At 45.9% G+C, this 23,392-nt stretch overlaps 1 protein-coding gene across 8 annotated transcripts in view; it reads right to left on the bottom strand.

The window, feature by feature from the left end:
* Positions 1–23,392, bottom strand: part of LPIN1 (lipin 1) — an 85,247-nt gene that overhangs the window by 13,208 nt on the left and 48,647 nt on the right. For 5 of the 8 annotated variants that reach the window (XM_030799510.1, XM_030799506.1, XM_030799505.1 and 2 more), the window contains 6 exons: positions 21,949–22,026; positions 21,728–21,820; positions 18,236–18,315; positions 10,684–10,810; positions 9,140–9,288; positions 8,561–8,647 (listed from right to left, as the gene is read on the bottom strand). In XM_030799510.1, the coding sequence (XP_030655370.1) occupies positions 8,561–8,647; positions 9,140–9,288; positions 10,684–10,810; positions 18,236–18,315; positions 21,728–21,820; positions 21,949–22,026 (614 nt within the window). The remainder of the gene's footprint in view (positions 1–8,560; positions 8,648–9,139; positions 9,289–10,683; positions 10,811–18,235; positions 18,316–21,727; positions 21,821–21,948; positions 22,027–23,392) is intronic. The other 3 variants (XM_030799512.1, XM_030799509.1, XM_003272754.3) reach the window with 1 other exon arrangement.

The raw sequence follows: 23,392 nt of genomic DNA, 5'->3' as shown, positions 1-23,392 counted from the left end.
CAAGCCCGGCCCCATTTCACTTTTTTTAACCATCAAAAATTCAGTGTCTACAGGAAGGGGAACATCACACTCCGGGGACTGTTGTGGGTGAGGGGAGGGGGGAGGGACAGCATTAGGAGATATACCTAATGCTAAATGATGAGTTAAAGGGTGCAGCACAACAACATGGCACATGGATACATATGTAACAAACCTGCACATGGTGCACATGTACCCTAAAACCTAAAGTATAATAAAAAAAAAAAAATTCAGTGTCTACAATGAAATGTGCTCTAAGTATAAAATATATACCAAGTTTCAAAGTCTATTATAAAAAAAAGAAGATATGCACCGCCCTGTCTGGGAAGTGAGGGGCGCCTCTGCCCGGCCGCTGTGCAACCTTCCAAGTGTGAAGTGACAGCCTGTGTGTGATCTTTTCTGTCTTCCCCAAGTTTGCATTTTCGACATTAAAGTTTACTTTTTAATTAAAAAAAAAGAAGGTATGATATATTTCATTAATCGTTTTCATATTGATTACATGTCTAAGTGATACCATTTTGAGTATGTTGGATTAAGTAAAATGCATTATTCAAAAATTTTTAAACACTATCTATACACTGATATCTCCCAAATGCATGGACCCCATCCAGACCCCTCTCCCAAGCTGCCGGCTACTATGAACTCCACATTACACCCACTGTGCAGCACATGCTCCCCGTGGACCCCACAGTACTCATCGTTCTCCAAAATGGGTACCTCCAAAACCACACACACCACAGCGGCTCCTCCCCAACTCACCCCAAGACTCCTCGGGGACCTGTGCTGCAAGTGGCACTCTCCTAACCCAAGTGTGACATCAAACCCTCAGGGACCCCGTTGGTGTCTACCTTCCCTCAGCCCCCACGCCACACAATCAGCAGGTCTTCTCTGCTCCACCCTCAGCACCCACCCAAACCGCCCCTCAGCACCACCCAGTGCTCCCACCACGTCCACACCGCATGGCCTCCTGGCCTCCGTTGCTGCAACAATCTTGAATGACCTCCCTGCTGCTCTCCCGACTCCACGTGGTGCTCTAAGAAAATGTAAAGCGTAGCCCACTCACACTCAGAACCCTCCTAAGGCTGCACCTCTCACAGACATCGTCCAAACCCTTCACTGTGGCCTGTAAGACTAACAACACCTGGCCCCCACCTTTCTCTCCAACCCCAACCCCATCTGCGATGACTGTCCAACTCCTCACTCCTGGCAAACCACACAGGTGTTCCCATCCTTCCTCCAACTCGCCACGCTCATCTGCGCTGGCACGTGCCCATGCCGTTCCTCCTGCCTGGAGCACCTTTCCCCCAATCTGCAGGGACTGCTCACACCCTCACCTCATCTAGGTCTCTGCTGGATCTCACCTCTCCAGAGGGCCCTTCCCTTGACCTCCCCCACGCAATGAAACACACACCCCCTCACTCCTCACCCAGGCACTGGCCCTTGCTCTGCCTTCCCTCTCCTCCTAGCACTGATCACTAATATGACGTTATAGTCCTTCATCCGACTGTTTCTCTCATTCATCCATAAACTCCATGAGGACAGGGACTTTGTCCCATTCTTTGCTACAACCCCAGTGCCAAAAACAGTGCTTGGCATGTAGCAGACACTCAGTGAATATTTGCTGAATGAGTGAATAAACTACCCGCATCCTATCCAACATATTGCTCTACCATGAATATTTTCTAATGGCCAATGGACTTGTTTCGAAAATTGCTCAATAACATGTTCTTTAAAACTAAGAAATGAGAAAGTTTTATGACAAAAAGAATCTAGAAATATCAGCTTGTCTGGAATACAGGGATGCATCTGAAAATCAAACAATCTTTTTAATTTCTTTTTTTTTTTTGAGATGGAGTCTTGCTCTGTCACCAGGCTGGAGTGCAGTGGCACGATCTCAGCTCACTGCTACCTCCGCCTCCCAGGTTCAAGCGATTCTCCTGCCTCAGCCTCCTGAGTAGCTGGGACTACAGGCATATGCACTACCATGCCCGGCTAATTTTTGTATTTTTAGTAGAGACGGGGTTTCATCATGTCGGCCAGGATGGTCTCGATCTCTTGACCTCATGATCCACCTGCCTCGGCCTCCCAAAGTGCTGGGATTACAGGCCTGAGCCTCTGCGCACAGCCAATCTTTTTAATTTCTAAATATCTTTGTATTTTAGCCATCTAATTAATACAATCTTTAAAAAGAAATCGCTATTTCCATGTATAGCTCTTCACATCGAAGTCCTAAAAGCTGCCACCTGCAGAGATCTAAGATGCTAATCTCACTCAAAACTGAATTGTCAAATATATTTCACAGTTGGGCCATGCCACTGAGTTACTGTCAGCATGCCAGCCTTCCTGCCTGACTAAACTTAGCTGGAAAGCCAGCTCGAGAGTGACCTAATGGGGAAAATGTTTGCTGGTGGAAGAGCCTTCCCTCCTGCCTTCAACAATAGCTGTCTGCAATGCCAACAAGTGCCCCACCAAATGCTCAGGCAGCACTAAGTCTCCATGGCGCCCCTCACAGGGAAGATCCCTCACTCATAAGGGCAACCGGTAGCAGGATATGCCACACAGGACAGGACATGCCACACAGGGCAGCCCAGCCCAAGTCCCTGCTCAACCCGTAGGATCCTTCCACAGTCCCTTCAATGCACACTCACTCACTAAGCACTCCTGTGCCAGGGTGCACACAGGGCTTGGGGTACCTACAGTGCATGGCACAGCCCTGCCCCACAGGAGCAGAGAGTGCTTGGGGAAAACCAACAATTACCCAGCAGGACAGGTGGGACCCAGGAGTAGGAGGTGCCAGTGGATAAAGGTGCGATACACATACACATCACCCCTGTTCCTCTAGCATTCTCAGCAACTGGAACAGGGCTCTGGAGAAACACCAGAATGGGAAGAAAAAAAAAAAGAGGGATCCATGCCCAGGCGTGGTACAAGTTTTCTCCTCTGCCCTAATCTCTGCATCCTCTTAAGACACTGACTTGGGGAGATTTAAATAGTTTGGAAAGATTACCTTTGGGAGCATTTTACAAGATAAGCTTCTAGACTGCAGTTTCTCAACACTGACATCTGAGATGGGAGGAGTGTCTGTTGGGGAGCGAGGCCCCCACGATGCCGCCTCATCGGATATGCAGATATGCAGCTGCAGCACCATCCCGGGTCCACCCACTAAGGGTCAACAGCATGCCCCAGTTACGTCCATCAAAAGTATCCCCGGACACTACCATGTGTCCATCAGTTGAGAGCCACTGCTGTAGAGAAAAATGACTCTGTGGCCCCATCTGCCATCCTGAGAGGAGAGAGGGTCACCAGCCACTTTGAGAAAGGAAGGCTTAGCACCACTCAGGCTTGGTGAGTTGCCTCCCAGGCGCTCTGCAACCGGGCTCCTGCCTACTTTCCTGCTTCATCTTTTACCCACCCCACCGTCTGCACCAGAGCCTCTCTTTCAGTGAGCCCACCCAGCACCTGCTCATCTCCTGGCCTCCCCACTCGCTCCTACTTCCACCTGTGGTGAGCTTTCCTCTCCTTTGAAACCCTGCTCCTCCATGGAGACTCAGCTGAGTGCCACCTTCTCACAGGGGCCTCCTCTGACACCTCTGGTCAATCAAAATTAACTTCTCCTTGACATATGTCCAACAAAAACCAACACCTTTCTCACTCGACCTGCCCCTCACTGCCTTATTACAGGGAGCCCTAAGTGCCTCCTCCCACAAGACCACAAGCTTCTTGAAGGGAGAGACTGCTGAGCACCCCCGACGGCACCTAGGACAGCTCCTGGTGCAACCAGAGTCTAGCGGATCCCTCTGAGCTCAGGCTGAGGCTTGGCTTGGAAAAACAAAACACACCCTTGTGCAATCCACACAACCAGGAGCAGAGCATTCCCGGGTTAGCAGTGACCTCAGGGGTCATCTAGCCTAATCTCATTTTACAGAAGAGGAAACCAAAGCTCAGAGGGGGGAAAGTACTCGGTCCCAGGGCCCAGGGTGAGCTAACGGCTGCCGCTTCTGGGACCCCGGCCCCTGCCTCCTGATCAGACCTTCTATTTACTGCATCATCCTATCTCTTACTGGCAGAGAGCAATGACTGCAATAAACAAAGAAGTGCTGACATGAAAGAAATAACTGCTGCGGGCAAGAGAGGAAAAAAGATCTAGGCCGGGCGCAGTGGCTCACGTCTGTAATCCCCGCACTTTGGGAGGCTGAGGTGGGTGGATCACCTGAGGTCAGGAGTTCGAGACCAGCCTGGCCAACAGGGCGAAACCCCATCTCTACTAAAAATACAAAATTAGCCGGGCGTGGTGGCACATGCCTGTAATCACAGCTACTTGGGAGGCTGAGGCAGGAGAATCGCTTGAACCTGGGAGGCGGAGGTTGTGGTGAGCCAAGATCATGCCATTGCACTTCAGCCTGGGAAACAAGAGCAAAACTCCATCTCAAAAAAAAAAAAAAAAGACCCTAACTAGTCTGCTACAGATGCCTCTCATTTTCAGTCCACTGGCTTGGGACACCACACACCTAGGCCCCAGCGGGGCTAACGAACCTGGGAAACACGGTAAGTGTTCTTTTTCCTAAGTCACAAAGACACTGGCTTCTGGTTACATGAATATAAAAGCATGTATGAAGTAAGGTCAAAAATTCAAACAATTATTGCCCAAATTTAGGCCTCAAAGGATCCATTAGCTGAATGATCTAGATCTTTTAGGCAGCAGTCCTTCTTGACTTTCCTTCTACTTTTGAATACACCTGAATCTGAAAGGGGTTCCTGTATCTTCCATTTGTATTTGTTCTGTTTCATCAATACTCAAGCCAGCTTTATACCCTCTCTACGAACAAGGTGACAATTAGCTTTATGGATCATTCCTCATGGGCTGACTAGATCCAAACAAGTCATCAAATTCAGCAGAAAACAAAATTGTCCTTACTCGCTGTTATTTCAGGCAAGTGGCTAACTGCAAAATTGGCTCTCTCTTTTTTTTTTTTTTTTTCTCTTTTTTTGAGACAGTGTCTCACTGTCACCCAGGCTGGAGTGCAATGGTGCGATCTCGGCTCACTGCAACCTCTGCCGCCAGGGTTTAAGCAACTCTGCCTCAGCCTCCTGAGTAGCTGGGATTACAGGCACCCACCACCACACCCGGCGAATTTTTGTAGTTTTAGTCAAGATGGGGTTTCAGCATGTTGGCCAGGCTGGTCTCAAACTGACCTCAAGTGAACCACTGGCCTCAGCCTCCCAAAGTGCTGGGACTATTCGTGTGAGTCACTGTGCCCGGCTGAAGACTGGCTTTTTCATTAGACAAATACTACAGTGCATAAAATGTAAGTCGTACCCAAATTTAAGGGAAGCAAAATCAGGAAAAAGTCCACAAACCCTCATGTAAACAGCATCTTTTCCCTGATACCCTAGCATGAGAACCCTTTCTCTGTTTCTCTAGAAATCACAATACAGATTCAAAAGAATGATGGGAGTCATTAGAACAGTGGGTCACAAGCCTTGGTCAATTCTTAGCCTGACAGGTCTCCCAGCGGTGGCTGCTAAGGCCCTCGTGTGAGGAGGCTTGAGAGAGGCTGCCAGGATGGGGATTACTTTCATCAGTGGTCGGCTCTGGAGGCTGCCATCATGTCCAGACTGTCCTCCATAATGGGGACCGAGTCCAACAAGCCAGGCCCAAGCCCTCCGGTATCCACATAGAGTCCAGCAAGTCCGGGGAAGAGGCCAGAGCTGACTAGGGTCACAGATTGTAGCCTGAGGACTGTGGCATTTGAGCCAGGCATTAAAGGCTATAAAAATATTGAGAGGCAAAAATCAGAGGGGAAGCCATGTCAAGCTGAGGCCACCACATGAGCAAAGGCAGGAAGACGGGAATGGAGTGCAGAGGAGGAACAGAGTCGCTGGATTAGAGCAGGAAGGGCTGAGAAACAGCAGCTGAAAATAAGGGCTTGGCAGAAGACTGGGACCTGAAAGTGCCAGGTTTCAAGTGCCACACCAAGGAGCTGGCACCTCCTCCTACAATGCTGAGCAGGGAGCCCTGAAAGTTGCAGAAAAGCTGCCCTGAAGAGGGGTTTTCAGAAGCCCTGGCCATCCTGCAAATCACAGGCCTGACTGGGTGCCGCGGACAACACACATATCTAACTCAATGAGCAGGCAACGGTTGGGTCTCCACGTCACATCGTGCTCCGGGCAGTATTTGTGGGTCCAGACAAACAGGTTTCACTCATTCTAAACCAACCAATCAAAGAAAAGAATGGTCAGGGGTTCTTCAGTAAGCCACACAGCTTTATTTTTCAAGAAGATCTCTCTTCTGAGAAAATCCAAGAGACAAATCAAGACCAAAATAAAATAAAAAGCAACAGGGCTTGTTTAATGTTACAGTAAGGACGGAAATAGATTTATGTTCCAAAAACCAAATGAATCAGCCGTGCACTACTCAACATCCTGACCCATGAGGGTTTCTTTCCTTCAACTAAATATAGACGCAATTTTCAGTGTCACACAAGTCAAGGCAGCTCATGAGTAGATTAATCCTTCTAAATGAAAGGTCAGCCCGCGGTGAGGCTGCGGGGAGGGGACTCTGCACGTACACCGCCTACAGCAGCACAGACTGGGATAACCTTTTCAGAGGGCAATTCGGCAATATTGATCAAAGCTTAAATGTGCTCATCCTTTGACCCAGCAATTCTACTCCTGGGAATCTACTTTACAGCGGGACTTCCCTAAGTGTGTGTGCCTTCTTTATTTATTTATACATGCATTATATATCATAAGCATTGTATGTGAACACTGACTGCACCACTGTTGGCAATAGGTGAAAAAGTGGCAACTACCTACATGTTCATCAATAGAGAGTGAGTTAAAGAAAGTATGGTGTATCTAGATGACAGGATTCTGCCCAGCAGCAAAAAGGGTAAAGTAAATATTACATAAAATGAAACAAAAAGATAGGATGAATAATTAAATAATGTGAGTGTATGTGTGTGGGGATGTAAGTAAGTTTTTGAAGTTCAGCAAGATAGAACCAAACTGTTCATAATAGTTCTACTTTTAAGGAAGGGAATAGCTTGCAGCAAGGGCAGGCAGGAGGGTGATACAACCTCTGCACTTTACAGTTTCTAAAATCTCGGCCTCTTTTATTAGTATTTTTATGTCTTAAGAAGTATACATAACTTTTGTATTAATAATTTTTTAAAGACGAAATCTAGAAAAGTCAAACCAATGAGCTTGGGCATCTAAGATGACATCTGAAGCTTTTTTAATGTACATACTTATTTTTTTTAGAGAGATGGGGGGTCTCAGTATGTTGCCCGGGCTGGATTCGAACTCCTGGGTTCAAGCAATCCTCCCACCTCAGCCTCCCAAGTAGCTGGGACTACAGGCATGTGCCCAACAAAATCTGAAGCTTTTAATCCCACCAGGATATAAGGTTCTCTCTCCAAGCCACCATTTTTCTACTAGATCCTAAAGTCCCAGGTCAGAGACTTACCTAGTTCATGGCAATCCCAGGCACCTGCCCTAGGATGAGGCACTAACAGGCACTCAAGGAATGCTGGATGGATGAACAGATGCCGGGCAGGGAAATACAGTTCATTCATCTGTGTTCACAGAGTTCTAGAAACAGCTCTGGATGGTGGCCCATTCCCTACCATCACCAATGTGGGCTAGAGATGAGCAAACAAGGTTGGGAACCATGGGCCTGAGATTTCCATCTTGACACTATCTTGACACTCACTAAGCGTGAATGTAACTTGCTCACCCTCCTCACCCACAGAGAGACGGCACTGTCCTGATTCAGGCAAAGGCGCCTTCCAGCTCTAACTGGCTGGAGAACAGAATACTGTGGAAGGGGAGATTTCACTCGCATGGGAGACTCTTAGGCCACAAAAGGCTGGAGAAGGCATGACTGAGGGGGAGAGAGGCTTGGGCCTGGCAAGCTAGAATGGGGGTGTTTTGAGGGGGGGTGTGGAGAATCCCTGCAGGGCTCTGAACGCTGGAGGCAGACGAGAGCAATGGGAATTTGGATAAATCACTTTAGTTCTCCTAGTTAATTTCACTCATCTAAACACAGAAATTATATTATGTACTTTTCAGAACCTCTGTAAGATTTAAGTGAAGTAACCCATGTACCCAGCACGGGAGAGCAGTCGGAGAACCCCTCTCCCATCTGATGTCTGGGGCTGAGGGCCCCATGGTGGGCACTGTTCTGTTTTGGGCCACTTGCTGGAGCACTCCACAGACCAGGTGGACACGATGTCCTCTGCTGGTTGACTCGCAGGGCCTGCAACGCCGCTAAAACTTGCCTGGAATCTGCAACTTTTTAGCCTACAATTCTCCTATACTTCACTCCTTGTTTCTTGGTATTGAATTCAAATTTGGAGTTGCTGGGATTCATTTTCACTCTGGACTCCACTGCCACCCCTGACCCCCACTGCCCTTCCCTGGTTGAGGTGCAGCCCTCTCTGCAAGTCACCCCGTGCTGGGGCAGGAAAGATTCCATATGCAGAGTGCAGTGCACACACCAGCATTCACGGGAGGCGGGAAACAGGAACTCTGTACTCACTGGCTCACTTTATGGTACAGCTTAGCAATGCCCTGATGGGTCCAATCCTTCCCAAGGGTGGGCAAAATGTGGCCAAGAGTATCTGATCTAAATGAAGAGAAAAAGAGAAAAATAAAGTAAAAATCCCTTTCAGATTCATCGCACCATTCATGCCTCATAAAAAAGAAAAAACACAAACAAGACCCACAACTTTCTTTCTGGATAGAAAGCCCAAGACTCAAGTCATCAAAGTTGATGCTGACGGAGGGACATGGTAATCCACAGAAGGACGCCTCCAGTCTGATCATGCATCAAGGTGACTGGCTTGTTCAATCAAAGGTAAAGGCCATTCAAAAAGACGCTCTTGAGAAGCCCCCACAGAAGTAACCAAGTCGAAGAGATAATACCCCAGAAGGAAACAATCAAGCCCTAAACACAATGATTGGCACCAAGGAGCTGAAACTACATAAGCAGCTCCGACTGCACCAGAATTTGAACTGTGCAAGTCTCATGAGTGGAGCGGAGGTGCCAATACCAGACCCGAAGACCCCATGGTGAAGCAAAGAAATCTACCATGGCCCCCAAGTCAGCAGGACCTACCTGGTGATCGTCCCGTCAATATCAGAAATGATGACTTTGTCATCCCAGTTCCACAAATAGATGGTGCCCTCACAGCGGCACGTGCCTTGGTACTGTGTGGTGACACTGAAAACCACGTCGTTGGGGCCATTCTTCAACTTCAAGCTTTTCTGAAAAACATGAACCAAACCATTAGTATTTGTCTGCTTGAGGGAAAGGCCCCGATTGATGGGCATTTGGCTTCTGTTCCATGAGAAGCAGGATTCGGCTTTAAAAACAAGTGACTGCCCTGGGCCCTTGTATAATTCTTTCTTTCCCCACCCTTCCTTGTTCTGGTTCTTTCTGGGGCTGGACAGGCAAAACGAAACCTCAGTTCTCTCAGGCCCCCTTGTAATGCAATTTGCCTACTTGCTACAGAGTTGTTCTACTTCCCAGGATGGTGCTAATTTGATCCAGTACTTTCAGATTAGAGTCATTAGCCAGGATTCAATGACAGGGCTATACGGCATAATAAATCACAATTTTGGAACAGGATACACTTAACCACTCTAGGACTAAATAGGAAGGTCATCATTCAGGGAGACAAATTTAAGCCAAGCGTGAAAATACATTTCCCTAAATAACCACGTTTTTAAATTATTATTATACTGACACAAATTGGAAAAAGAGAAGTCTTGGTTATCAGTCATGCCTCATATCCAGAAGAATATAGTCTAAACCCAAAGAAATTACACCAAATTCAAAATACAAAGTGACTTTTGAGCAGTTTTGAGTCTCTGTGCCAGGACTCCTGGTGCACACCAGCTGGCCATTCAGAACCCCAGGCTGCCTGACTGCAGGTGTCCCCAGTGTCACCAGTGGGAGCCGTGAGTCACACAGAGACCCCCAGGCTGCAGGGTCCCACACATGGCCTGAGTGGGTGTCTGGGCCTGTTCCTTATCTTTTCCTAGTAAACACCCTCACACGTGAGCCAGGCTCCCCACTAACTCTTAGGAGAAATGCAAAAGACTTGATTCACAAAAACGCAAGGACAGGTACTCACTGGCCATGACCAACGGGATCCAAGAAAGGGCTTTTAATTAAAACTGGTCTCACACACGGAAAAATAAAAGGGCACCATGACCAGGTGATGCCCCTGGTTACCTGAAATTCTCTAAATTCTATCACAACTGCTTGATTTCCACCAACTTAACAGATGCATTTGAGTTAACAAACATCTCTCTCTTGAAGCAAAAACACCCTTGAGTGATTTTCAAGTCTATCTGTGATTGACACCTCAGGATGAATTAGCTCCGCCAGGCTGCCTTCCTCCTAAGTCTAGTAAACGAGATCCTCCAGGGCCAGGCCAGCAAAAGGAGAACACAAAATGGAAGGTCATACTGGGGACCCAGCCTGGATAGTGCTGGAGTTGGGGTGGAAACAGCAGGTACCCAGTTGAGGGACTGCAGGCCCGCTGGGATGAAAGGTGACAAGTAACGGGCACATCCTAACCATCACACAGCCTTAGGAGTCTGCAGAAACCTCATGTGCTTACAACGCAGCCGCAGCAAGCATGGGAGACTCACAAGCTGCTCAGAAGTCAGCCGGAGAGTCTTCTTGTAGCTGACGTTAGGCAGAAGAGGGAGGTGGCCTGTGTTTGATGGCTTGGCAGCTGCGCGCTCCTCATCACTGGAGGATGATTCATGCTTTACCCTGGAACACACAGTGATGTCATCACCAATTAGAAAACACATCTGGGTAGCCATGAAAAATGCATTAGCCTTTAATCAATGACTAAGTCAATCCAGTCTCTCCTAAGTCCCGTCTCTTGGGTGGTCATTTACCGTAAGAGGTTAAATTTATCAATGAACTCTCACTGCATCCCCATTCATGCATCTCTTGCATTACACATGTGGGGGCTGCCTCTCCTCATTCACTTGCCTATTCATGAGCTACCATCACTATTTTAAGCCAACAGGTTCCTATTCATGACAAGCAGGGTTAAACTCCCTCTTGGCCTAGGAAGATGCTGTCTTCTCTGTCTCTCTTCTCTTCCTATCTGAGACTGTATGCCAAGCGCTAGGAGTCCAAGTTTCTACAAGTCCAAACTCATCCATCAGTTCCCTGTATAAAGCTCGCCAAATATACAACTCCAAGCAATTAGGGCCTTTCTAGGACTTACAGACAGGTGCCAGTGAAAGCAAGGAAGACTCACCAATTCTCCCCTCAGGATCCCCCAGAGGGTTATCCCATGAGCAAGGAATATGCCTTACTTCCCTGTTCAGAATATACAGGTCAGTGCCCCTAACTCTTCTAGACTTTTTTGTTCAGTGGGGAGCTGGGAGGTGCAGGGTGGGGGTCAGGCTCGTTTTCTTTAAGTAGCTCACATAAAGCAAATCTGTAATTAGCTGTTTACTCAATGAAAATCCTACTATGACATAATCCCCAACCCAGTAATATTAGCTCTGCCTCCCAGGACCACTATCTTTGAAAATGCCTCAATGCTATATGAATCGCTTAGTAAATGCCTTAGACTAAATGGAAAAGGCTGAGTGGTCCCGAAAGCAGCACATCCCAAGCCCTCTGGTACTTTGCCTTCCTACAAAGCCTCTGGCTCAGCACCTTCCTCTAGGCAAGGTTAGCGTATACACAGAGCTCCAGCTGATTTTTTTTACTGTCTTTTGTATTTTTATTTTTCTATTGACATATTAATTGTACATATTTATGGGGTGCATGTAATATTCTGATAAATGCATACATTTGCATTTATAAAAATATCATGCATACCGTGATCAAATCAGGGTAATTAGCATATCCATCGCCCCAAACAGTTATCATTTCTTTGTGTTGGGAACATTCCAAATCTTCTCTTCCAACTATTTTGAAATTTATAATAAATTGCTGTAACTATAATCATTCCACTGTGCTATCAAACGCTAGAACTTATTCCTTTCATCTAACTGTATGTTTGTACCCATTAACCAACCTCTCTTCATCCTCCTCTCCCCTCTACCCTTCCCAGCTCTGGTAACCACCATTCTACTCTCTACCTCCATGAGATCAATGATTTTAGCTCCCACATATGAGTAAGAACACGTGATATTTGTCTTTCTGTGCCTGGCTTATTTCACTTAACATAATGACCTCCAATTCCACCCGCGTTGCCACAAATGACAGGATTCACTCTTTTTTATGTCTGAATAGTACTCAATTGTGTATATATCACATTTTCTTCATCCATTTATCCATTGATGGACACTTAGGTTGGTTCCATATTTCAGCTCCTGTGAACAGTGCTGTGATAAACATGGGGATGCAGGTATCCCTTTGACATCCTGATTTCCCTTCCTTTGGATAAATAAGCAGAAGTGGGATTGCTGGACTGTATGCTAGTTCTATTTTTAGTTTTCTAAGAAATCTCCATACTGTTTTCCATAATAGCTGTACTAATTCACGTTCCCACCAACAGTGTTTAAGAGTTCCCTTCTCTCCACATCCTTGTGAGCATTCGTTATTTTTTGTCTTTTTGATAACAGCCATGCTAACTGGGGTGAGATGCTATCTCACTGTGGTTTTGATTTGCACTTTCCTGATTAGTGATGTTGAGCAAATGGGACTATATCACACTCAACAGCTACTGCCCAGCAATGGAAACAATCAACAGAGCGAAGAGACAACCCGTTAAATGGGAGAAGATATGTGCAAACTCCTCATTCAACAAGGGGCTGATACCCAGTATATATACAAGGAACTCAAACAACTCAACAGCAGAGAAACCAATCATCCCATTTAAAAGTGGGCAAAGGATCTGAATTTCACAACAGAAGACGTACCAGGGTTGTCTTATCTTTTTATCTCAATAAACTCTCTCCTCTCAGTGCTAACTTCCTCTCATCCTACTGCCTCCTGTTTCCCCCGCCCTTGCCTCCCTTAAGATCTCCTATGCAACCTACAGCTTTCTGACCCCATAAGTGTTCATTTAAGAAGTGATCCCCAGCCTCACCAACATGGCAAAACCTGTCTCTACAAAAAATTTAAAAATTAGCCAGGCGTGGTGGTTCGTGCCTACAGTCCCAGCTACTTGGGAGGCTGAGGCAAAAGAATCACTTGAACCCGGGAGGCGAAGGTTGCAGCGAGCCAAGAATGCCCTACTGCACTCCAGCCTGGGTGACAGAGTAAGCCCCTGTCTCAAAAAAGAAAAAAAAGAGATCCCTAGAACCCAATACTGCCCGATACTGGGGAGACGTGAAGGAGGACAGGGTCCCACAGCACCTCCACTTCTGTGTTGTTTCTACCACACTTACGTGGAGACCCAGCTCCTTCCGGTCCTAGAATGAGCAGCCCCTCCCTAAGCACCTGCTCCCTGGGCCCCTGGAAAGGGAGGTCAGTGGGCTTTGGGCTGGTGGCCCAGAGCTCTTTCAACGGACACTCAAGCATACCATGCCAGGCATCGATGGCACAGCAAACAACCTATTCCCACTCACGCACGGCTTGTGTCTAAATCACAACACAGAGACCTGGGCTGAAGACAAAGATTTAGAGATCACTGGGACAGAGCCCTGGGGGAATACGCCATGGGAACAGGAGGGTGAGTTGAAGGAGAACAGAGCATCGGCTAGAACTGTGGTTGGTCTGTGGCGGAGCTAAGCTACACGTGGATGGAACAATGCCATGACATTGGGGGCTGATTCTGATTCTAGGTAGAGTGGAGATGGTACAGCAGCCAGACTCTGAAAAACACAGGTTTCCAGCCCATGGTAACTTCGGGCTATATTACCTTGGAGAAATCATTTCTTTATCTTTCAGCCTTAATTTCTTTATCTTAAAATGCAGAGGAACAACTGAATCACATCCACCCAAAACTTCAGGATGCAGGCAGGTAACAGGCTGGAGAGACCTGGACTGGGAGACCCAGACATAAGCCCCAGCAAAGGCCTCATCCTAGAAAATTCCTCCCTGGGCCTCAGTGGGCTCATCTGTAAAATGACCTGATCCAACCAAAGTCCCTTCTGGTTCTAACACCTACGGATCCCATGAACCATGCTGGTTCTTCTGAACCAACAATCTGGAGGTTTTCAGAGAGGGTAAATGTGGCCCTGGAGCTGGTACAGCCTGGCAAATGTTGCTGCGGACGGGGCTGGGGGGGGGTGCAGATTTCCTTGTCAAGCAGAAGAAGAACGAGACTACAGGCCCCTCCCTCACTGAATGGGAAAATGTTTATGTTCCAACCAAACAGTTTGGAGTGAAATGAGATCCAAATGTGAAGCAAAGCTCTTGGTGACAACAGATTGATGTGTACCTCTGCCGGCGGGATGAGGAGGCAAGGCGGAATAGCTGTGATTTCCATCTGCTGCTTTAAAAAAAAAAAACCACTAAATTTGTGCAGCATGCCATGTTTGAAGGAACACAGAAAGGAAAACACAGATATAAAGAATAAAATGCGAGATGTGCAGTTGGCTGTTGGTGGTTTCGGCTTAGGGCAAGTACACGGTCATTTGCGGCTGCCACGTCTCAGATTGCACCACCCTGCACAGAATAAAATGCCTCCTTTTCGGATGCCCCCACCCCACCCCTTACAATGGCTCATTAAATGTTGCTTGCTTTACAGTATCTGCAAGAAGCAACAAAACAAAACAAAAGGGCTCATGTCATTTGAAAATGTGTGCACAGAAGAGTAGCTGTGAACAACATCTAAGTTAGCACTTGTCAGTGTACGTTTTTCAGACGGTATTTTAATTATTTGTATGGTGACAAGCTGTTTGCTCAATTATGGGACTTCGGGGACTGTTCTGTCAATCACGTCTGTCAATTAGGAAAACATTCTGACACCATTTTTTTCTTTTTAGTCAACTGCATGACTCTAATAAGGAGACTCAACGTCTGAGATGCCAGTATAAATTAAAAGGTTTACATTTTTCAAGAGAACTTTATATTCTTTTCAAAATCTGAGTTCTTTTTCAAAAGAGTCAATTCTTAATTTTTCAGGTTTGATAAGGAACCATGGTGTGACTAACTCAGAATGGCGAATGGTCCAGCTGTTTCTATTTGACGGGAAAAAGCATTTTTTGCCCACATTTGAATATGATTGTATCGGACAGAGAAAATCCGTGACACCCCAAGTAAACTGCAAGAGCTGAGGTTCCAACTTGGGAAGAGCTGCAGAAGCGTCTCGCTGCTCTCCCCACTCTCCTGGGGTCCTACCTGCTATGGCTAGAAGGAGTAAGAGTAAGAGCAGTGCTGGCACGAGCGATGCCACTGTGCTCACTGTGTACGGGGCCCTCCCAGTCGCTGTCCTCTTCCCTCCCTTGTAAACCTAACTCTCTGACCCTCAGGCCCATCTTCCCCTAGGTCTAAGACTGGCTGTATTAGTCCGTTCTCACACTGCTATGAAGAAATACCCAAGACTGGGTAATTTATAAAGGAAAGAGGTATTAATTGACTCAGTTCCACCTGGCTGGGGAGGCCTCAGGAAACTTACAATCATGGCAGAAGGCAAAGGAAAAGCAGGTGCCATCTTCACAGGGCAGCAGGACGGAGTGAGTGCAAGCAGGAGAAATGCCAGATGCTTGTAAAACCATCAGATCTCGTGAGAACTCACTATCACGGGAACAGCAGCATGGGGGAAACGGCCCCCGTGATGCAATTCCCTCCACCCGGTCCCACCCTTGACACCTGGGGATTATGGGGATTACAATTCGAAGTGACATTTGGGTGGGGACACGGAGCCAAAGCATATCATTCTGCCCCTGGACCCTCCCAAGTCTCATGTCTTTTCACATTTCAAAACCAATCATGCCTTCCCAACAGTCCCCCAAAGTCTTAACTCATTTCAGCATTAACTCAAAATCCACAGTCCAAAGTCCCATCTGAGACAGGTCCCCTCTGCCTATGAGCCAGTAAAATCAAAAGCAAGTGAGTTGCTTCCTAGATACAATGGGGGTACAGGCATTGGGTAAATACACCTGTTTCCAATGGGACGAATTGGCCAAAACGAAGGGGCTACAAGCCCCATGCAAGTGTGAAATCCAATAGGGCAGTCATTAAATTTAAAAGTTCCAAAATGATCTCCTTTGACTCCATGTCTCACATCCAGGTCACGCTAATGCAGGAGGTGGGCTCCCACAGCCTTGGGCACTGCCAGAGGGCAGGATGGATTTGGCAGACATCTTGCATTCAGCCAACAGAAACTGTATGGTTTGGGATTGAACGCATGTCCTCCAGGTGACCACAGAGCCATCCGCCCCAATTGGTTTCTGCACTCTGCATCGTTTTCTCATGAAGTTGCCTCGAAGACCCAGTGAGATGGGGTCTACCGCATCGGTGTTACTCTTAACCCCATTTCACAGATGGAGACGCTGAGAGGTGGATTAATTTGCCAAAGATCACACTGAAGGCTGTTGGACAAGGTCCCTGTTGTACATCCTGCTCTGTGCTGCCTCTTGTGTTTAGAAATTATTGCCAAGACAGAGAAGGTTGTTAAAAGGAATTCCAGGAAAGCGGGACATTTCTAGCGTAGCTATTTAAGTTGGTTTAAGTTGCCGAGAGCCGCAGTTTTACATCTTTGTGTGCCTCTTTTGGGGTAGCGTGCCTCCCACGCAGCCTCCAGGCCAGCTCCATCCCAGCCTGTCTGGGCACTGACGGTGGCACTGGCACCTTTGCTCAGATGTGTCAGGGAGTTTCCCCAAGGTCCAACGGTTACCCAGGAGCAAAGCTGGGATTCCAAACCAGACTTGCCTGACTCCAATGTCGGCTGCTTCCACTACAGCTGGGGGAGTAAACAACCACTTATTTTAAAATGTCTGCTTTCCATGCTGGCTGCTCAGAGGGTGGCACATTCTTGGCCTGGGCTCCATCCTCAACACACCTGCCTTCTCCCTTCCAAGCGCACTCACAGCCAAACTCAGAATTCCCAGCTGGGAAGTATCGATACCCTGGGTGCCTTCCCATTCTTTCTTGTGCCTGTGAAGCACAGACTAGTGGCGGGTCAGCAAGGAGGCACCTGGGACACCACCAGGGGAAACGGAAAGGTTTCCCTTCAAGAGCATCCCAGGCAAGAGCGAGCCAGGCCATTCACAGTCACATTCAAACTCACCCCCACCAGGTCCCGCACACTCATCTCCACCCTGTTCTTCTCCACAGAGAACAATAAAGAAATCAGATCATTTCCCACCTGCCTCCCACGTGGGTTTCTGTTTGTAGCAAAGAATCCTAGATGTAAAATTGTTTAAGACACAGAGCCATGGCCAGGATTCAGAGGAATGGAAATCCACGCCTGCCTCTCCCATAAATCAGCAACACATGGAGAAAACCTCAGTGGTTCAGTGATGGTTGAGCAACACTTGGGAAACGACTACTCTGCAGGGCAGTGGCCTCCAAGATACAAAAATGAGTAAGATGTGGATCTGGCCCCAATTAATCTGTTAGCACTTTCTATCTGCTAAATAAGAAATGGAATCCTGGATTTCTTAAGCACAGGAATACTGTAAACATGAAGTAATAAGTAAAAGATGGTACAGCGCAAATCATTCAGTGTCTGTATATGATACCACCATTATAATTAGTGTATAATGGGACTGTCCTCAGAGTCACCTCCAATCCCATATAAAGAGATTAACCTGAAGACAAAACACCACAAATACTGACCAGTATCATCAAAATCTAACCTCTCCTATGCCAAGTGAATATGAATCCATGTTAAAAGTATCAATGTAAGTCCTGGTCAGTATTTAAATTACAGAGAAAGGCAAGTTCCTTCAGAAGTGAAACTTATTTCCATGTTATTATTAGGGCTACTATTTATTCCTGTCATCACTGTCATTATTCTCACTGTTATTATTGTCATCATCATCATCATCTGTGTATAAAGGACTATTGCATGCCAGGACCATAAAGAATGCTCTAGTTATATTATCTCACTTAAGGCTCACATTTACTTTGCAAATTAGCTATCTAAGGGAGCAACTGCATCCGTTTTGCTCATGGGAGAACCAAGTTAAATAAATTGCTCCAGGTCACCAAGTGAATCACAGAGCCAGAGTTGGAACCGTGTGGTGAACCCTATCTGCATCCAGGCAGCATGTGCCATGAAGTTGGATGCAGAAAGGGGCTGCAAACATCCCAAGAAGCCTCCTACCGCACCTGGTGGCCATGCTGAGCTGCGGCGGTTGCTCTCCGGTGCTATGGCCCTTGCCAGCCAAGCACTGCTCCGGCTTACTTTCCTAGAGAAGGAGAAAAGAAAGAGTCACAGAAGTACCACAGAGAAGGGGCTTGCAGACAGCTGGTGTTTCCCCATGGGCTTCCTTAAGGCAGGACCCCTAAAGGTAGACCATTCCCCAATGACGCCCACCCTAGTGATCGCCGCGGGAGGCTCTGGCTGTGTTTGTTTCGGTGGGTCCTGATCTCTCCTTTGCTAAGAAGTATACGATTAAACCAAGAAATATTTTTGACTAGAAATGAATCTGTTATCCATAAGCGTTTGTGGCACCAAACCAAACTCCATCATCACTGCAGCTTATGCAAATGCTTGATCAAGGGCTGCTTGGATTCCGGGGGCCTTTCAAAGTATTTTCTTGTAATTGCTGATAGAAACGCTTGAAAATATTTTTATACCATATTTTGCTTGGAGAAGATGTGAAAGCATTTTCTTCTTTTCCAAGATGACATACTCTTGGAAAATCCTCTGTTGGTGTACTGCAAAGAACCTTGGATTTCTAAGAGAATACCTGGGCCCAGTCTTGTTTCTCTTGCTTACAAACTTTGGGCAAGTCATTTAACTGTTCAGAACTTCGCTTCCTCATCTGTGAAACAGGGGTGAAATTCTCCATCTCCTAACGCTGCCGTGAGGATTAAAGGAGACTGTGTCTGAAACACAGAGCCAGGCACACAACAGGCAAAGGAGGACAGAGATGGGCACTGGCCCCAAGGACAGAAGAGACCAGAGAGAAATGCCAAGGGACTGAGGGTAAACGACTAAATCTCTTTCTGTGTGCTCGTTTCGTCAGGAGATGAAATCTACGGTCCTTTAATAAAGAAAATGAACAATACAATATATAACAGGCTGACTGTCTTAACAAACGATTAGCATGAACTAAGTTCAAATATCCTTTAGGTTTTTTTATAACCACACAAATAATTGATATAATATGTCCAGTTACATTTTATCTATTTATCATGTAACTTAGCCACCACTATTAGCAATTTCTTCTTAGACTATTTCCCAAATATGTATCTAACTGAAATAAGTATATTTCAGATTTTTAAAGAAACATTTAATTTCATAACTGTTCCTTACTTTATAGCGGCACTCCACTTAATGCAAACTGGTGAGAATTTGGATATTCTACAAAGAAGTCACTGAAATATACTTCCATCTTAAATTCTAGAACATTCTGCTCTCTAGTAAGAAAACTAGAGAGGCCCTTCATGCTTTAAGGCCTCTAGTGTAAAGCATACATATTTGCACTCATTTGTCTGTAACCTTTGGAGATCAGTAAAACTGATATGCTAACAGAAAATGTCAAAGAACAATTCTATCTTGATAAAACTCTTCCAGCAAACGTTTTCCCTTTCAACTAATGGCATAAATAGAGTTCATGGCAGTTTATGATTAAAATAACCAACTTGACTGTTGTCCCTGTGGCTTCTTCATATTACTTTCCCAGAGTAATCAGCGTGCCCTCAACAAATATTTGCTGAGCCCCTACTCTGGGTCCAATATGGAGACCAAGAACACCAAAGCAATCAGAGCCATATATGGTCTCTGCCTCATGAAGTTTCGGGTCTAGACGGAAAGGAGAGGTTCATCAAATAGTCACACTAGTAATTACATAATTATCAACTATGACAAAATTTATGAAGGAAAAGTTCACAGGCAGAGGACAGCAGACCAGACTCATCTGCGGGGAAAGGGCTACTGGATCTGCTAGTTAGCTAAGCAAAGCAGGGGAGAGGGGTCCACAGAATACTAAGTAATGAAAATAGCATGTGCAAAACCCCCAGGGTAGAAGGCACCTTCAGCCATTGAAGTTAATGCACAGAGAGCAGAGAACAGCAAAGATGAGATTAAAGAGGCAGGCAGGAGCCAGAACACACAAGCACTGTAGGCCATGGTAAGGACACCAGCCTTCATTATAAGAGCCCTGAGGAACCACAGTAAGGCTTTAAGGAGCAACATAAATAGGAGCAGTCCCCTGAAGACACCAATGCATCTGCAGTACAGAAAATGAAGAAGCGAGGGTGAGGATGGGTGCAAAGAGACCATCTGGAAGCACCTCTGGGAGAGATGATGGTAGTGCAGATTTGTGGGAGCAGAGCTGGAGAGACATGGACACGTCAGAGAAGTATTTAAGATGGAAAACCGATAGGACCTGGTGTGGGAGTGAGGCTAAAAGCATGAATCTCACACACAGATGGACAGTGGTGCCATTTTCTGACTATGGCCCCAGTGATGGAAGAACTCGCAAGAATCCCATGAGTTCAATTCTGGAAGCATTAAGTTTGAAATATGTTGAGGCATCCACAGGACAATGTCTGCTTAGTTGGCTACTTGATAAGTGGATGTGGAGTAGAAAAGAATGCCTGGTTTGGAGACAAAAATGGAGTCATCGCATGGGCAGGAGGGAAAAGTAAGAAGTAAAAGGAGAAAAGGCGGCCTAACATGAGCTTTGAGGACCCTCCTAGAGGTGACTAAGCCAGAGCAGGAGCAGCCTGCTGGGAGGAGGAGGCCCAGGTGGACAGAGGGGCCTGGGAGCCAAGCAAAGCAAGTGCTTCAAGAAACAGGAGGTGGGGGCAACGAAGATAACGAAAATCTGAAAGAAATCACAGGCACTCACAGAGATGAACGCCAAAGCCATGGACCTTTAGACATGCCATTTCAGTGAAAGAACTCAGAGAATTAGTCAACTGCTGTGAGTATGCCTCATTAAAATTGTCCTCACAGGCTGGGCATGGTGGCTCACGCCTGTAATACCAACACTTTCGGAGGCCTAGGCAGGCAGATTGCTTGAGCCCAGGAGTTTGAGACCAGCCTGGGCAACATGGGGAACACCCGTCTCCACTAAAAACACAAAACTTCGCTGTGCGTGGTGGTGCATGCCTGTAATCCCAGCTATTCTAGAGGCTGAGATGGAAGGATTGCTTGAGCCCGGGAGGCAGAGGTTGCAGGGAGCTGAGATTGCACCACTGCACTCTAGCCTGGGTGACTGAGCGAGCTCATCTCCAAAAAAGAAAGGAGGGGAGGGGAGGGGAGGGGAGAAAAAGAAAAAGAAAAAGAAAAAGAAAAATTGTCTCCACAAGCAGAAGGAAGATATTTAATTTCTTAAGAAACTGAATTCCCAGGCTGAATCCCTTCTTTTATAGATGACGAAATCTTACCATGAGGGAGTAACTGGACCACAGTCTCCCAAAGGTTACAGAGCCAGGAGGTGATGCCTATGCTGCTGGCTCCTGACCTTCCTCCCCACCTACCCCACATGCCACGAGCACTCGCCCTATTTCATGGCAGAGCTGGCTCATGGAAACTCAGCACTAGGGCCTATGTTCATTTCTCTGATGTAAGTACATGAAAACCAATCTCACCACACAAAACCAAAACTTGCTAAGTGTGAGCACTGCTTTGTCTTCTGGGCTTACCTCCTTGATTGTGGTGTTTCTTCCCCTCCATGAAAACCACCATCTTCCTCCCTTTTTGGGCATTTTATCCCTCATGATAGATTCCACAGTGGCCTGTTTTAAATGGATGGTAACATAAATAATGGAACAAAAAAAGATCAACTTAGCACATTCAAACCAAAAGAAACATACATGCAAATTAAAGTAAGATTAAAAAAAAAATCAGAGAAAACACAACATACTATTTGTGCGTTCAAAATTTTAGAGAAGCAAAACCTAATGGCGTCCAAAATTACATGAAGGTAACTTAAGCATGAAGACTTAAGAAGATGTTAAAGGAATAAACAAACAACAAATAAAATACAACACAACAACAACAACAAAAAAAAGAAAGCATTAGAAATCATTAGTGATTAGTAAGACTGGAAGTTTTCAAATTAAAGTGGCTAACTGGTTAAGATATTATTACTCTCAATAGATGATTATCAAATAAAATATGAAATGATTAATATGGGGTAGAGGATAAAACAGTTTTCAACAAAAGGTAAAATGCATAGGATTTTTACTAAGTGTAAATTTCTAAACATTTACATTAATAGGTGCATTTGATTTAAAATCTCGAGTATTAAAAAGAAAATTCATACTTTTAGGTAAATGGTTTAATGGGGAGATTAAATATGAATTGATAATTTTGTACGTTTTTCCAAAGAACAAAATATCTATCTATCTTGAGGTTAATTCCAGGACCAAGGTAAAAGTTATGTAATGTCCCTTCCTCAGTTTACAGAACTTTCAAGTAGCAGACATCTCAGCTAGTAATGAAAGAAAGATTTAAGCTGAAAGATTCAGTCTAACGGGGTGCAGGGAAGCAGACAGATAAGTAATTTACTATGTAGCTTAAAAGGTCCCTATCTGACACAAAAGAAAACCCAATTGCACTACAATGCAAACCACTCACATCCAGTTCATAGATAGGACAATTGACAAAGCTGTCAATGACCCTATTTCCCCTAAATCCACTCATAAATGTAACAAACCACAATTTGTTTAAAAAAAGAAAGCGAGCCAAAGAAAGGAAAAAAACAAACAGGAGTATTTTCAGTCCTTCACAAACTGATTCTAACGTTCATTTGAAAAACACACAAAAATAGCCCAGAAAATTCTCAGGCAGAAGAGTAGTAAGTAGAACAAGCACTACTTGGTATTAAAATATAACAAAACACACGGTTAACTGAAAGAATGCAGTGTAGGTATACAAGGACACGCATCACAGGAACAGAAAACAAAGTGCAGAAATAAATCTAAATTCACAGAGACATGTAACAGAGGGTGAGGTTGTAACTGCCTCTGAGTGGAAGATAGGGTTAGTTATCCCACGGTCCTGGGATAATTCAGTAGCCATGTCAGACCTTGTGAGCAGCTCATCTGCCTCCCCTTTCTTGCTGGCAGATCTGAAACTCTGTTCAAGAATCAGGCTGCAATGTGTGCAGAGAAGGCTGGCTCAACTCCAGAGGATGCACCTCAATGGTCGAAGCCATTCACAGTCATTTCATTGCTTTGCCAAGAACTGCTTTAGAGGTGACCATGTGACCAAGTTTTGAACTATGAGAGAGCTGCCCCCACCCTCCCGTTTCAGATGTGGCGGTCTGAGGAGACGATGTGTGCAGCAGTCATCTTGTAACCATC

The sequence above is a fragment of the Nomascus leucogenys genome, chromosome 19, assembly GCF_006542625.1.
Source record: "Nomascus leucogenys isolate Asia chromosome 19, Asia_NLE_v1, whole genome shotgun sequence".
Lineage (NCBI taxonomy): Eukaryota > Metazoa > Chordata > Mammalia > Primates > Hylobatidae > Nomascus > Nomascus leucogenys.
The sequence above is the reverse complement of the archived record's forward strand: the minus strand, read 5'-3'. Positions and strand labels throughout refer to the sequence as shown.